This window comes from Balaenoptera borealis, assembly GCF_965194805.1.
Source record: "Balaenoptera borealis genome assembly, chromosome: 8".
Lineage (NCBI taxonomy): Eukaryota > Metazoa > Chordata > Mammalia > Artiodactyla > Balaenopteridae > Balaenoptera > Balaenoptera borealis.
In genome coordinates this window covers 55,021,252-55,037,408 of record NC_138865.1, presented here as the reverse complement: position 1 = coordinate 55,037,408, position 16,157 = coordinate 55,021,252, and the positions used below count along the sequence as shown (strand labels likewise).

At 37.4% G+C, this 16,157-nt stretch overlaps 1 protein-coding gene across 3 annotated transcripts in view; it reads left to right on the top strand.

Moving 5' to 3' along the window:
* The window catches only part of ADAMTSL1 (ADAMTS like 1), a 470,823-nt gene that overhangs the window by 55,836 nt on the left and 398,830 nt on the right, over nt 1-16,157 (top strand). For all 3 annotated transcript variants that reach the window (XM_082401580.1, XM_082401578.1, XM_082401579.1), the window contains exon 3: nt 6,069-6,114. In XM_082401580.1, coding sequence (XP_082257706.1) covers nt 6,069-6,114 — 46 coding nt within the window. The remainder of the gene's footprint in view (nt 1-6,068; nt 6,115-16,157) is intronic.

The following is a 16,157-nucleotide window of genomic DNA, read 5'->3' as shown; positions in this document are numbered from 1 at the left end:
TAAAGTTGGTTTGGTGGTACTGAGTTCTCTTAGCTTTTGCTTTTCTGTAAAGCTTTTGATTTCTCCATTGAATCTGAATGAGATCCTTGCTGGGAGAGTAATCTTGGTTGTGGGTTTTTTCCTTTCATCACTTTATATATGTCCTGCCACTCCCTTCTGGCCTGCAGAGTTTCTGCTGAAAAATCAGTTGATAACCTTATGGGGATCCCCTTGTATGTTATTTGTTGCTTTTCCCTTGCTGCTTTTAATATTTTTCTTTGTATTTAATTTTTGTTAGTTTGATTAATATGTGTCTCGGCACGTTTCTCCTTGAGTTTATCCTGCCTGGGACTCTGCAGTTCATGGACTTGGATGGGTATTTCCCTTTTCACGTTAGGGAAGTTTTCGACTATAATCTCTACAAATATTTTCTCAGACCCTTTCTCTTTCTATTCTTCTTCTGGGGCCCCTATAGTTTGAATGTTGGTGCGTTTAATGTTGTCCCAGAGATCTCTGAGACTGTCATCATTTCTTTTCACTCTTTTTTCTTTATTCTGCTCTTCAGCAGTTATTTCCACCATTGTGTCTTCCAGCTCACTTATTTGTTCTTCTGCTTCAGTTATTCTGCTATTGATTCCTTCTAGTGTATTTTTCATTTCAGTTATTGTGCTGTTCCTCACTGTTTGTTTGTTCTTTAGTTCTTCTAGGTCCTTGTTAATCATTTCTTGTATTTTCTCAATCTGTGCCTCCATTCTACTTCCAAGATTTTGGATCATCTTTACTATCATTACTCTGAATTCTTTTCCAGGTAGGTTGCCTATTTCCTCTTCATTTATTTGGTCTTGTATTTGATCTTTACTCCTTCGTCTGTAACATATTTTTTTTGTCTCATTTTTTTAATGAGTGGGGCTGTGTTCCTGTCTTACTGCTTGTTTGGCCTGAGGCATCCAGGACTGGAGTTTTATAGGTTTTTTTTTTTTTTTTTTTTTGAAATTCACGTTCTTTTATTTATTTATTTATTTATTTATGGCTGTGTTGAGTCTTCGTTTCTGTGCGAGGGCTTTCTCCAGTTTCGGCAAGCGGGGGCCACTCTTCATCGCGGTGCGCGGGCCTCTCACCATCTCGGCCTCTCTCGTTGCGGAGCACAGGCTCCAGACGCGCAGGCTCAGCAATTGTGGCTCACGGGCCTAGTTGCTCCGCAGCATGTGGGATCTTCCCAGACCAGGGCTCGAACCCGTGTCCCCTGCATTGGCAGGCAGATTCTCAACCACTGCGCCACCAGGGAAGCCCCAGGACTGGAGTTTGCAGGCAGCTGGGTAGAGCGGGCTCTTGGTGCTGAGATGAGGACCTCTGGGAGACCTCACACTGATCAGTAGTCCCTGGGGTCTGAGGTTCTCTGTTAATCCAGTGGTTTGGACTCCATGCTCCCACCACAGGAGCTCAGGCCCAACTCCTGGCCTGGAAACCAAGATTCCGCAAGCTGCGCAGCATGGCAAAAAAAAAAGAAAGGCAACAAACAAAAAGGAGCAGAACAATAACAAAGAATAAAAATAAAATAAAATTAGAAAAATGAAAAATGTTTTACAAAAAATAAAAATATAAGTGAAACAACAGAAAAAGGCAAAACAGAACCACAACAGCCAAAAAAAACCCCCGAAAAGGCCTTGGTGGGGGTCGGAGGGGTAGGCAAGGGAGGGCAGGGCTGAGGATCAGGAACTGTGCAGCCAGAAAAGGCCCTGGGGGGTGGGGTGGGGGCGGGGCTTAGGCTCAGCATGGCCAGAGGGGGCTCTGGAGGATGGCGCTTCAGGCCCGGGACCTCAGCAGGCTCGCCAGGCCCGAGATGGGGGGGGGGGCAGAAACACTATCCACATTCCCCTCTGATCCCCTGATCCCCCGATCCCCCAAAGGTCTCTCCCTGTCCCTGCTAATCCCCAGTCTGTGGGTGGGCCCCTCCTAGCATGGGAACCCCTCTCCTCCCCCACCACCGTTTGTTTTTGTTTTGTTTTTGCTAAATGAGAAGCATTTAATTCAATCTTTTACATTATATACTTACTTTTCCTATTACCCAAGGATGCTTTTTTTAAATAATTGAACTATAGCCGATTTACAATACTGTGTTAGTTTCAGGCATACATCAAAGTGATTCAGATATCTGTATTTATATATCTATATATCTGTATCTATCTATCTATATATATGTATTCTTTTTCAGATTCTTTTCCATTGTACGTTATTACAAGCTACTGAATATAGTTCCCTGTGCTATACAGTAAAACCTTGTTGTTTATCTATTTTATATATAGTAGTGTGTATATGTTAATCCCAAACTCATAATTTGTCCTCCCCCTCCTTTCCCCTTCGGTAACCGTAAGTTTGTTTTCTATATATGTGAGTCTGTTTCTGTTTTGTAAATAAGTTTAATTATATTATTTTTTTAGATTCCATATATAAGTGCTATCATATACTATTTGTCTTTATTTGACTTACTTAGTATGATAATCTCTAGTTCCATCTCAAGGATGCTTTTAGAACATACGTAGTAGGTATTCATAGTTTAAAATATCTGGGAAAAGGCTCATTTAAATTATCGAACTAGATGTTTTTCTGCTTTTTAATTTTTTTAGTAAGCATTATCTCTAATAACCCCATTGACATTTGGATAGAACTTTCGTGAGTTATCTCAGTTGGTGATAACAACTTTAGGCACTGCCATTTCCATATACAGTGATATCCAGTTGACAGATGAAGAAGCAAAAACCCTGAGAGGACAAGAGGCTTATGCAAGTGGAAGAGCAAAGTCTATGACTCAGATTGTCAAACTCCTAATTCAGATGTGTTTCCATTATTCCTTTCAGGGAGATAAGGTTAGGAAAAGAAAATAAAAGGAGGGTGAAAAACATAGCATTTTAAGGTCTTCATGATTAATGCCAGAGTTCACTTTTTTAAGGCAATAAGTCATCATTGGATCTCCTTTGTTTTAAAACCTTCAGTGGTTCCCCTCTGCCTATTGCAAAGTTCACAGTTAGAAGGCTTTTTTTAAATCTCTTTCAGTTCCCCACATACACCCAAAACTACACAACCAAACTGCTTGAAAATGTACAAACACACCTTATCTTTTCATTCCTCTATTCCTTTGCCTATGGTTTCTTCTCCACATATCCTTCACCCTCTTTTAATATCTATTATATTTTTACATCTATTACATAATTAATTTATTTGTTAAATGTCTATATAATGCTTACTATGTGTGAGGCACTGTTTGAAGTGCTTCACAAATATTAACTCAGTTACTCCTCATAATAATCTCAGGAGATAAGTAATATTATCCCATTTTACAGATGACAAAACTGAGGTATAGAAACTAAGGAATCAGGATTCCAGAAAGAAGATTCTGCATTCAAACTGGGTACTCTCAACCACTACAGTATGTCACATACGCACTAGGAATTTCAAAATTGAAAAACATATCACATTCAGCCAACACTGATGTCTACATGGCATGCTACCAAAGGCCTCCAGGCCATAGCATTAATTACTTTGTAAATTTACCATCAACAGGAGCCTAGCTCTCATCTTTTTAAACTCAGAAACCTGATATTTTTCAGCAATCACACCAAGAACAAATCCTTCTCTTGGAGGTGGACTCGCAATGACAAGTCATTAACCTGTGAGGTTAATATTTCAAGTTAAAATGCCAATTTATTAACTTACAGTGAAAAGTAGAACTGTCCATAACATGGACCATTCCCATGTCAGCATGACCAGCGCCTCTGCCTCTTAGCAGTCATGTAAAAACAGACCACTCTTGGCAAATTGCTTTGATCAACATGGCATTGAAATGAGGGATATTTCTGGGATGAGCAAAAAATTCACTGGCATCAACTAGGTTAGTGTGAGGCATCTGGACTGTGATAGCAACAGCCTAGCCAAAGGGATCGGGAGGACGTGAAGTTCATTGGCCCTTAGCCTGGGACATTGCTGGGCTGGGCACTGGCAACCTAGTATCTCTTCCATTCTCCTTTTTTTCTATGATTCTGGCCAGCCCTTTTTTTCCTTTGTTACATTCTACTGTTGAGTGCATATTTATATAGTCAATCTGGTTACAGTCAAGTCTTCAAGCCTGGGACCTTTCTATCTCTCTAAGATAGCCTTTGTGTAATTGTATTTTCAGATGACATTTTTCTTTTTGATGACGTTCTTGAGACCTAACACAAATACTATCTAGCATTTTTTACACTGAATTATATGAATAATTTTCTTAATAACGAAGACCAAGTCATGCTCATTCTTCTTTGTATTCCCAGAAGTAAATGTATTGCCCAGTATATAATAGGAGCTCAATGGGAGTGTGCTAAACAAACAAGTGAATTAGGGGGCAGTAAATCATCATGGTTATGAGTGTAAGCTCTGAATGGCTCGGTTTCAAGTCTCAGCTCTACTACTTAATAGTTGTGTGATTTTGGCAAGTTACTTAACCTCCCTAAGCTTCCATTTTCTCTTCTGTAAAATGGGTATAATGATAGTACTCTGTCTCCCAGTGTTCTTGAGAAGAGTAAATAAATTAATACATATAACAAACTTAGAAATATACCTGGAATTCCATCACTATTAGTTATTAATATTATCATTCTCTCAGAATTTCATATTTTACTTGTTTTTTTATAAGTGTGACTTTTTAAATTTATTTATCATTTATTTATTATTTATTTTTGGCTGTGTTGGGTCTTCGTTTCTGTGCGAGGGCTTTCTCTAGTTGTGGCAAGCGGGGGCCACTCTTCATCGCGATGCGCAGGCCTCTCACCATCGTGGCCTCTCCTGTTGTGGAGCACAGGCTCCAGACGCACAGGCTCAGCAATTGTGGCTCACGGGCCCAGTTGCTCCGCGGCATGTGGGATCCTCCCAGACCAGGGCTCGAACCCGTGTCCCCTGCATTGGCAGGCAGACTCTCAACCACTGCGCCACCAGGGAAGCCCAGTGTGACTTATTTTTAAAGAGCAGAGTACTGCTGTTCTTAAGTGTCATCATTGAACAGTTAATAAAAAATTGATTGTTTTTGTTCACAAAAGTTCAGTAAAATGGAAACTCCCATATATTGCTGGTGGGAGTATGCAATGGTACAACCTTTATGGAATGCAATTTGGCAATATTTATCAAGAGCCTTATAAAAGTTCATTCCCTTTAGCGCTGTAATTCCCCTTCTAGAAACTTATCTCTCCTAAAGACATAGTGAGAAACTTGGATAAAACATACGCATGGACATGGTTTATCACACAATCACTTATCAAACCCCAAGTTAGAAACTTGGGGTTTAATGACAAGAAATGGAAGAATGATTACACAAGTTATATCATTTGATGGAATAGTATGTAGCTCTCAAAAGGATGTCTTTAAAGTTATTTAGTAGTGTGGAAAAATACCTCCAAAAATTTTTACGTGGAAAAAAAACAAGCTATAAAACTGTATAAGTGATGTTATTTCCTCTGCACTGGAAAGAAATTAATAAATCAAAATAATAGTGATTATCTTTAGATGAGACAGCTGTGGGGGATTTTTGTTCTTTTGCATCATCTTTCTTTTCTAAAACCTCCACAATGAGGATATACTTTAGAAATGAAGATAATTCTTTAAGAATTATAACTTTCATATTCTTAGATGTGTAATTTTAAAAGCCATGTTGAATGTTAAGTCCAATTTTTATCATATTCTAAATGTAAGATCTATCGTATTAGTGAAACCTATCTTTAGTTTTATACCAGAAATAATTGAGAGGATTCATTTAATATTAATATTTTTCAGAAAACCTTGCATTAAATCTATTTGATTAAATAAGAACTCACTGTAAGTACTTACTTTGACAACTTTTGAAGCAAAATTAATGCTTAGTTTCAACCCTCATAGAGAAATCAATTTATGTATACAACTCCTTTAGATCTGCTCAATTTAACATTTGATAGTAATTCCTCTAAGAGCATACTCAGAAGAAAAGAGAGGCTTTTATATTGGTATTGAGAGGAAATGGTTTTTATAGCAAAACACTTAAAATTTTGGGCCCTTCATAGGTAGTAATGAGTTGTTGTTGTTTTTTCTAGGAGCTGTGAGGGAAGAAATATCCGATATAGAACATGCAGTAATGTGGTAAGTATTAAGGTTCTATGATTATGATAAGGTATTTTTTTTTAATTTAATTTTATTTATTTTTTTATACAGCAGGTTTTTAGTAGTCATCCATTTTATACACATCAGTGTATACATGTCAATCCCAATCTCCCAATTCCTCCCACCACCACCCCCACCCCTGCGCCGCTTTCCCCCCTTGGTGTCCATACGTTTGTTCTCTGCATCTGTGTCTCAATTTCTGCCCTGCAAACCGGTTCATCTGTACCATTTTCTAGGTTCCACATATATGTGTTAATATACGATATTTGTTTTTCTCTTTCTGACTTACTTCACTCTGTATGACAGTCTCTAGATGCATCCACGACTCAACAAATGACCCAATTTCGTTCCTTTCCATGACTGAGTAATATTCCATTATATATATGTACCACATCTTCTTTATCCATTCGTCTGTTGATGGGCATTTAGGTTGCTTCCATGACCTGGCTATTGTAAATAGTGCTGCAATGAACATTGGGGTGCATGTGGCTTTTAGAACTATGGTTTTCTCTGGGTATATGCCCAGTAGTGGGATTGCAGGGTCATATGGTAATTCTATTTTTAGTTTTTTAAGGAACCTCCATACTGTTCTCCATAGTGGCTGTATCAATTTACATTCCCACCAACAGTGCAAGAGGGTTCCCTTTTCTCCACACCCTCTCCAGCATTTGTTGTTTGTAGATTTTCTGATGATGCCCATTCTAACTGGTGTGAGGTGATACCTCATTGTAGTTTTGATTTGCATTTCTCTAATAATTAGTGATGTTGAGCAGCTTTTCATGTGCTTTTTGGCCATCTGTATGTCTTCTTTGGAGAAATGTCTATTTAGGTCTTCTGCCCATTTTTGGATTGGGTTGTTTGTTTTTTTGATATTGAGCTTCATGAGTTGTTTATATATTTTGGAGATGAATCCTTTATCTGTTGATTCATTTGCAAATATTTTCTCCCATTCTGAGGGTTGTCTTTTCTTCTTGTTTATGGTTTCCTTTGCTGTGCAAAAGCTTTGAAGTTTCATTAGGTCTCATTTGTTTATATTTGTTTTTATTTCCATTACTCTAGGAGGTGGATCAAAAAAGATCTTGCTGTGATTTATGTCAAAGAGTGTTCACCTGTGTTTTCCTCTAAGAGTTTTATAGTGTCTGGTCTTACATTTAGGTCTCTAATCCATTTTGAGTTTATTTTTGTGTATGGTGCTAAGGAGTGTTATAATTTCATTCCTTTACATGTAGCTGTCCAATTTTCCCAGCACCACTTATTGAACAGACTGTCTTTTCTCCATTGTATATCGTTGCCTCCTTTGTCATAGATTAGCTGACCATGGGTGTGTGGGTTTACATCTGGGCTTTCTATCTCTTTCCATTGATCTATATTTCTGTTTTTGTGCCAGTACCATATTGTCTTGATTACTGTAGCTTTGTAGTATAGTCTGAAGTCAGGGAGTCTGATTCCTCCAGCTCTGCTTTTTTCCCTCAAGACTGCTTTGGCTATTCGGGGTCTTTTGTGTCTCCATACAAATTTTAAGATTTTTTGTTCTAGTTCCATAAAAAATGCCATTAGTAATTTGACAGGGATTGCATTGAATCTGTAGATTGCTTTGGATAGTACAGTCATTTTCACAACATTGATTCTTCCAATCCAAGAACATGGTATATCTCTCCATCTGTTGGTATCATCTTTAATTTCTTTCATCAGGGTCTTATAGTTTTCTGCATACAGGTCTTTTATCTCCTTAGGTAGGTTTACTCCTAGGTATTTTATTCTTTTTGTTGCAATGGTAAATGGAAGTGTTTCCTTAATTTCTCTTTCAGATTTTTGTCGTTAGTGTATAGGAATGCAAGAGATTTCTGTGCATTAATTTTGTATCCTGCTACTTTACTGGATTCATTAATTAGCTCTAGTAGTTTTCTGGTAGCATCTTTAGGATTCTCTATGTATAGTATCATGTCATCTGGAAAAAGTGACAGTTTTAATTCTTCTTTTCCAATTTGTATTCCTTTTATTTCTTTTTCTTCTCTGATTGCCATGGCTAGGACTTCCAAAACTATGTTGAATAATAGTGGTGCGAGTGGACATCCTTGTCTTGTTCCTGATCTTAGAGGAAATGCTTTCATTTTTTCACCATTGAGAATGATGTTTGCTGTGGGTTTGTCATATATGGCCTTCATTATGTTGAGGTAGGTTCCCTCTAGGCCCACTTTCTGGAGAGTTTTTATCATAAATGGGTATTGAATTTTGTCAGAAGTTTTCTCTGCATCTATTGGGATGATCATATGGTTTTTCTTCTTCAATTTGTTAATATGGTGTATCACATTGATTGATTTGCATATATTGAAGAATTCTTGCATCCCTGGGATAAACCCCACTTGATCATGGTGTATGATCCTTTTAATGTGTTGTTGGATTCTGTTTGCTGGTATTTTGTTGAGGAGTTTTGCATCTATATTCATGAGTGATATTGGTCTGTAATTTTCTTTTTTTGTAGTATCTTTGTCTGGTTTTGGTATCAGGGTGATGGTGGCCTCATAATATGAGTTTGGGAGTGTTCCTTCCTCTGCAGTTTTTAGAAGAGTTTGAGAAGGATGGGTTTTAGCTCTTCTCTAAATGTTTGAATTCACCTGTGAAGCCATCTGGTCCTGGACTTCTGTTTGTTGGAAGATTTTTAGTCACAGTTTCAATTTCATTACTTGTGATTGGTCTGTTCATATTTTCTATTTCTCCCTGGTTCAGTCTTGGAAGGTTATACCTTTCTATGAATTTGTCCATTTCTTCCAGGTTGTCCATTTTATTGGCATAGCGTTGCTTGTAGTAGTCTCTTAGGATGCTTTGTATTTCTGCAGTGTCTGTTGTAACTTCTCCTTTTTCATTTCTAATTTTATTGATTTGAGTCCTCTCCCTCTTTTTCTTGATGAGTCTGGCTAGTGGTGTATCAATTTTGTTTATCTTCTCAAAGAACCAGCTTTTAGTTTTATTGATCTTTGCTATTGTTTTCTTTGTTTCTATTTCATTTATTTCTGCTCTGATCTTTATGATTTCTTTCCTTCTGCTAACTTTGGGTTTTGTTTGTTCTTCTTTCTCTAGTTCCTTTAGGTATGAGGTTAGATTATTTATTTGAGATTTTTCTTGTTTTTTGAGGTAGGCTTGTAAAGCTACAAACTTCCCTCTTAGAACTGCTTTTGCTGCATCCTATAGGTTTTGGATCGTCGTGTTTTCATTGTCATTTGTCTCTAAGCAGTTTTTGATTTCCTCTTTGATTTGTTCAGTGATCACTTGGTTATTTAGTAACGTATTGTTTAGCCTCTATGTGTTTGTGTTTTTTATGTTTTTTCCCCTGTAATTGATTTCTAATCTCATAGCGTTGTGGTCAGAAAAGATGCTTGATATGATTTCAATTTTCTTAAATTTACTGAGGCTTAATTTGTGACCCAAGATATGATCTAGCCTGGAGAATGTTCTCTGTGCACTTGAGAAGAAAGTGTAGTCTGCTGTTTTTGGATGGAATGTCCTATAAATATCAATTAAATCTATCTGGTCTATTGTGTCATTTAAAGTTTCTGTTTCCTTATTAATTTTCATTTTGGATGATCTGTCCATTGGTGTAAGTGAGGTGTTAAAGTCCCCCACTATTAATTGTTTCTGTCGATTTCCTCTTTTATAGCTGTGAGCAGTTGCCTTATGTATTGAGGTGCTCGTATGTTGGGTGCATATATATTTATAATTGTTATATCTTCTTGGATTGATCACCTGATCATTTTGTAGTGTCCTTCCTTGTCTCTTGTAACATTCTTTATTTTAAAGTCTATTTTATCTGATATGAGTATTGCTACTCCAGGTTTCTTTTGATTTCCATTTGCGTGGAATATCTTTTTCCATCCCCTCACTTTCACGCTGGATGTGTCCCTAGGTCTGAAGTGGGTCTCTTGTAGACAGCATATATATGTGTCTTGTTTTTGTATCCATTCAGCAAGCCTGTGTCTTTTGGTTGGAGCATTTAATCCATTCACGTTTAGAGTAATTATCTATACGTATGTTCCTATGACCATTTTCTTAATTGTTTTGGGTTTGCTTTTGTAGGTCCTTTTCTTCTCTTGTGTTTCCCACTTAGAGAAGTTCCTTTAGCATTTGTTGTAGAGCTGGTTTGGTGGTGCTGAATTCTCTTAGCTTTTGCTTGTCTGTAAAGCTTTTGATTTCTCCATCGAATCTAAATGAGATCCTTGCCGGGTAGAGTAATCTTGGTTGTAGGTTCTTCCCTTTCATCACTTTAAGTATATCATGCCACTCCCTTCTGGCTTGTAGAGTTTCTGCTGAGAAATCATCTGTTAACCTTATGGGAGTTCCCTTGTATGTTATTTGTCATTTTTCCCTTGTTGCTTTCAATAATTTTTCTTTGTCTTTATTTTTTTCCAATTTGATTATTATGTGTCTCGGCATGTTTCTCCTTGGGTTTATCGTGTATTGGACTCTCTGCGCTTCCTGGACTTGGGTGGCTATTTCCTTTTCCATGTTAGGGAAATTTTCGACTATAATCTCTTTAAATATTTTCTCTGGTCCTTTCTCTCTCTCTTCTCCTTCTGTGACCCCTATAATGCGAATGTTGTTGCGTTTAATATTGTCCCAGAGGTCTCTTAGGCTGTCTTCATTTCTTTTTATTTTTTCTTTTCATTTTTTCTTTATTCTGTTCCCCAGCAGTGAATTCCACCATTCTGTCTTCCAGGTCACTTATCTTTTCATCTGCCTCAGTTATTCTGCTATTGATTCCTTCTAGTGTAGTTTTCATTTCAGTTATTATATTGTTTATCTCTTTTTGTTTGTTCTTTAATTCTTCTAGGTCTTTGTTAAACATTTCTTGCATCTTCTCGATCTTGCGTCTATTCTTTTTCTGAGATCCTGGATCATCTTCACTATCATTATTCTGAATTCTTTTTCTGGAAGGTTGCCTATCTCCACTTCATTTAGTTGTTTTTTCTTGGTTTTATCTTGTTCCTTCATCTGGTACATAGCCCTCTGCCTTTTCATCTTGTCTGTCTTTCTGTGAATGTGGTTTTTGTTCCACAGGCTGCAGGATTGTAATTCTTCTTGCTTCTGCTGTCTGCCCTCTGGTGGATGAGGGTATCCTGCTAGTATTGGAGGGTCTCCTGCAGAGGTGGGGGGTGGTTGTCTCTCATTGTGAGGACAAGGACACTGGCAGTAGAAGTTCTGGGAAGTACTTCTTGGCATGAGCCCTCCCAGAGTCCGCCATTAGCCCCACCAAGGAGCCCGGGTGATAAGGTATTTTTTTAAGCACTGACTAATGCTAAGGAGTTCCACGTATCCTGAGCAGAAATCAACCAATTAGTATTTCACCAAGAGTTATTATTTCACAGTGTATGGATTATGCACATCAAAAAACTAGGTATTTTTAATGTTCCTCAATGCAAACTTCAATCATTTGGCCAGATTGAAACTTCAGAATAAGGACTCTCTCTGTTTCCTCTCTGCTTTCTGGCTTTTCACATCCAGGTCTCTTGAGAACAAATAAGAGGAATGATAAAAGGGAAACCACTTGGGCATCATGAAATAAATATCAGTTAATCAAACTCAGATTTGACAAATTCATTTGTTTAACAAATACTATTCAATGCCAACTGTGTGAGGCACGGCACTACTACAAGGATAAATAGCATGTGGTCACTGTCTTAAAACATCTGTTTTACGGTAATGGATGTAGAAAGAGAAGACAGATGTGCACATAACCACATCCTAGGGCAAAATATGACAGACGTAGTAAGAAAGGGATAAAGTTCTTGTGGGTTAAAAGCAGAGAGAAATCTGAAGGGCCTTCAAGGAGGAGGTGATTTGAGGTAAGGCTAAGAAGGCTAGGAGCGCTGTGAATGGCTCAGATTGGGTGGGAGTGGATGACAACCAGTCCAAATGGAGGAGACATAATGGGCAACTTTGAAGACAAGAATGTTGAAGGTGTTTTCTGAACATGAATTTGGGTAGGATTGTGCTTAGTTGTATGGAAGAGAAGACTTGAAAGATATTTTGAGGTTACATCATGAGCAGATTTGAATGTTAAGCTTCTGAGTTTATATTAGTTCAGTGAATGATGGAGGGTCACCAGAGATTGTGGAGCGAGAGGATATTGTAGAGTTCCACTTTAGGAAGTTTAATTCTGTGGTAATATGAGGGATGCACTGGAACAGGAAACAGGTGGGGAGCAAGAAGTAATGAGGGCTGAAACCAGGAGGAAATAGATATAGGAGAGATCAAAATTAAGGTCACTCTGCACAACTTAACAAGTGATTTAAATGAGAGTGATGAGTTGAAATGGGAATAAAGGAAACAGAGGCATATGCATGTTTAGAGCTCTAGCACTTCCTGATCCCTCTGTTGGAAAAGCTCTTTCTTTGATATTTGCATGATGGGCATCTTCCTTATTCCGATCTCAGCTCAGATACCATTTCCTCAAAGAGGTTTCCTTGACCACCTTATCTAATGTGGTGGTCCCACTGCCTGGCCCCATTCCTCACAATAGTCAATCAACCACATTTTACTTTTTTTTTTAAAGGACTTATCTCTACCAGAATTTATCTTATTTGATTACTTGTTGCTGTTCTGCTTTCGCACCCTCGAATGTAAACTCCATGAGCATAGAGCCTCATTCACCTTGTCCACTCCTTCGTCCCCAGTGCCTAGAACTGCTGACTTACATATATTAAGCATGAGGTAGATATTTGTTGAATACAAAATGAGTACCCATCTTCTGGAAGAACAGTGAATGTCATTATCAGAAGTACAAATATTGAGAGGAGGTTTCGGAGAGGAAAATAGTAAATTTGATTTAGGGACACTGTTGAGTTTGATATGCGAGCTGGACTTGTAGGTATTATATTCAACTAGGTTAAGGGGGGATCTGATCTGAGGAAAGAGATCGGGGCTCAAGAGACAGAAGCACAAAGCAAGAAATACAGAATTTAAAGATTTGGCAGTAGTTTTTGTAGGTAGAGCAAATAGAATAATGAGAAAAGGGAACCTCAGAACTTTGGTGCATGTCTGTACTCAGGAAGAAAGAGGACATAGTAAGAGATAAGCCATAAAAAGCATCATGAAAGAGGTAGCAGAAGAAATAAGAGAGAATTCTTGAAGATGTTCTGTAGGATAAATGTTGCCGGAAGGTCGAAGTCTGAAAAAAAAAAGGGCCAGTGGGGGAGCAGTTTCTCTAGTGTATTAGGAATAGAATCAAGATGGCAGTGGGTATAGCGTATTAATGAGGAAATGGAATCGATAGGTCTAAGTTATTCTTATAAAGTGTTAACAGAAACACTTCATCATTTGTAGAGTCACAGAAGGGTGGGAGGGCGTGTTGTTTTGTTTGTTTGTTTAAATAAGAGACCCCTTAAGAGATGAGTTGATCTGGAGGGAGAGATTGATGATATGTGCAGGTGAGGTTATACCTGATGCCACAGGTCCCAAAGCAGACATTGGGTGACAAGAAGAGAAGGACTCTTGATAAAGGAAAAAGACATACACTCTATTCTTAAAAAAACAGACACAGATCGAGAAAGAAGAGATGAGGATATAGAAAGCTTTTGAAGATGAGACAAGTTGAGGCTACTCGTGATGAACAAGCTTAAGGTTCTCTATAGAGAAGTCTTCTAAGTCCTCTGCAGAAAGGGAAGGAGGGAAGTTGGACTTGGGACAGTAAGCATGAAGGCCTAGCATAGCCACTGGGGAAATTGCATGGAAGCCAGCAAAGCAAAATAAAAGAACTGTTAGTAGTAGCAGAGAGGGTTCGACTGAGATTAGAGAACTTGCCCTTACAGAGTATGTGGTCAGGAGGGTGTTAGGACTTAGTTTGGCAATACTGAGATGCACACAAAAAAAAATAGAGAGTGGATTCCACATATAAGCAATATCATATAATATTTGTCTTTCTCTGTCTGACTTACTTCACTTAATCTCTAGGTCCATCCATGTTGCTGCAAATGACATTATTTCATTCTTTTTTATGGCTGAGTAATATTCCATTGTGTACATGTACCACATCTTCTTTATCCAAATGGTACAAATTAACTTATTTACAAAACAGAAATAGAGTCACAGATGTAGAAAACAAACTTATGGTTACCAAAGGCGAAAAGGGGGTGGAGGGATAAATTAGGAGATCAGGATTAATATATACACACTACTATAAATAAAATAGATAACTAATAAGGACCTACTGTATAGCACAGGGAAATCTACTCAACGTTCTGTAATAACCTATATGGGAAAAGAATCTAAAAAAGAGTGGATATATGTATATCTATAACTGATTCACTTTGCTGTACACCTGAAACTAACACAACATTGTAAATCAACTACAATAAAAAATTTAAAAAGAAAATGGACAGTGGAGGTGACCCCTGGCCAGAATACAGATGAGATGAGAAAGACTAAAATGAATGAACAGTATATATTTTTAAATGCCTGACCAGGGAGAGCATAAGGAACTAGAAGCCTTGATAATTGGGAGTGGAAGTAATTGTTCAATAGAAAATTTTGCCTAGTTTGTTTCTCTGTTTCCATATAGGACACTGGGTGCCACATAACACAACCCATAGCATTGTCTTCTTCACCACACACACATACCTCACTCAACTGTTGATTGATTAAAAAGATCAAATAGCTGTAGTGCTTCTTTTTATATTTTTAAAAAACGGTATCGACAGTTTGTTGTAGTAATAGTAAGAAAAAAATTTGATGTAAATATACTATAGCTCATTGGTTTTCTTTATGATCCCTTTTATTGTAGTGATATATAAATATCATGGTTTTAAAAACACATGACATAAAAAACAAACTTATGGTTACCAAAGGGGAAAGGAGGCAGGGGAGGGACAAATTAGGAATTTGGGATTAACATATACACACTACTATATACAAAATAGATAACCAACAAGGACCTACTGTATAGCACAGGGAACTCTACTCAAGACTTCGTAATAACCTATAAGGGAAAAGAATATGAAAAAAAAATATATATATATATAGATAGATATCTATCTATCTATCTATATATATATAGATAGATAGATAGATATCTATCTATCTATATATATATATCTTTGCTGTACACCTGAAACTAACACAACATTGTAAATCAACTATACTCCAATTTTTTAAAAAAACCAAAACCACAAAAAAACAAACTGCAAAAAAAATTTTTAATTAAATGAACCATGAAATATGAAAAAAACTCATGATGTTATTAAAGAATCTCTTTAACTTCCATTCCTTTTCTTTCTAGCTTTTAGGATAGTAGAATGGTTCCAAACTATCCTAAGTAGATGAATGCCTAAAGCATCATGAGCAGATGTCTGCCTGCTCTTTCCTTAAAGTTCTTCAGAAACAGCCCCCAACTTCCATGCAATCGTTATGAGCATTTCCATGGACAGATGCAGGCTAAGACTGACCTAACATTACTTAAAACCCATAGCACCAGCCAACTCTTTACAGCTTGTAGAATCAAACTGACACTGAATTTTTTATGAGAACCTAGAGTCTTCAAGTAATTTGATGCTCTTTTTCTGGCTTTTGGCTACGACAGAAGCAACATTGCCAAAAAACGAAAAATTTCATAAGAAAGATCTTTTCATAATCACACTCCAATTTTTCAAACTAAGAAATTCTGAACAATTCATTTAAATACTCCCCTTTTAGATGCTTGTTTTGGAAAAACTTGAGGACCTCTTGTTAGATAAGCCTCCAGCGTCACTCTTTAATCCCTGGACAGCTTCCTACGGCTCTTCTGGACCACTTCTCCTCCAGAGATTCACCGTCTATTTCTATTCTTTGTACTTGTTACACACAACATTTCTTTAGGTTCTTGTTCCCCAAAACAAGAGGGGGAGAAAACATCTTCTTAGATTCCCAATTTTTCTGGCTTGACTGAAATATCAGCTCATGTCCTTTTAAGGTTTTATTGTTAATCACTCTATAGACAGAGTGTATCAGTATAAGAAAGTTAAAGTTCCCATGATTTTGCATGGTTCTCGGAGTCA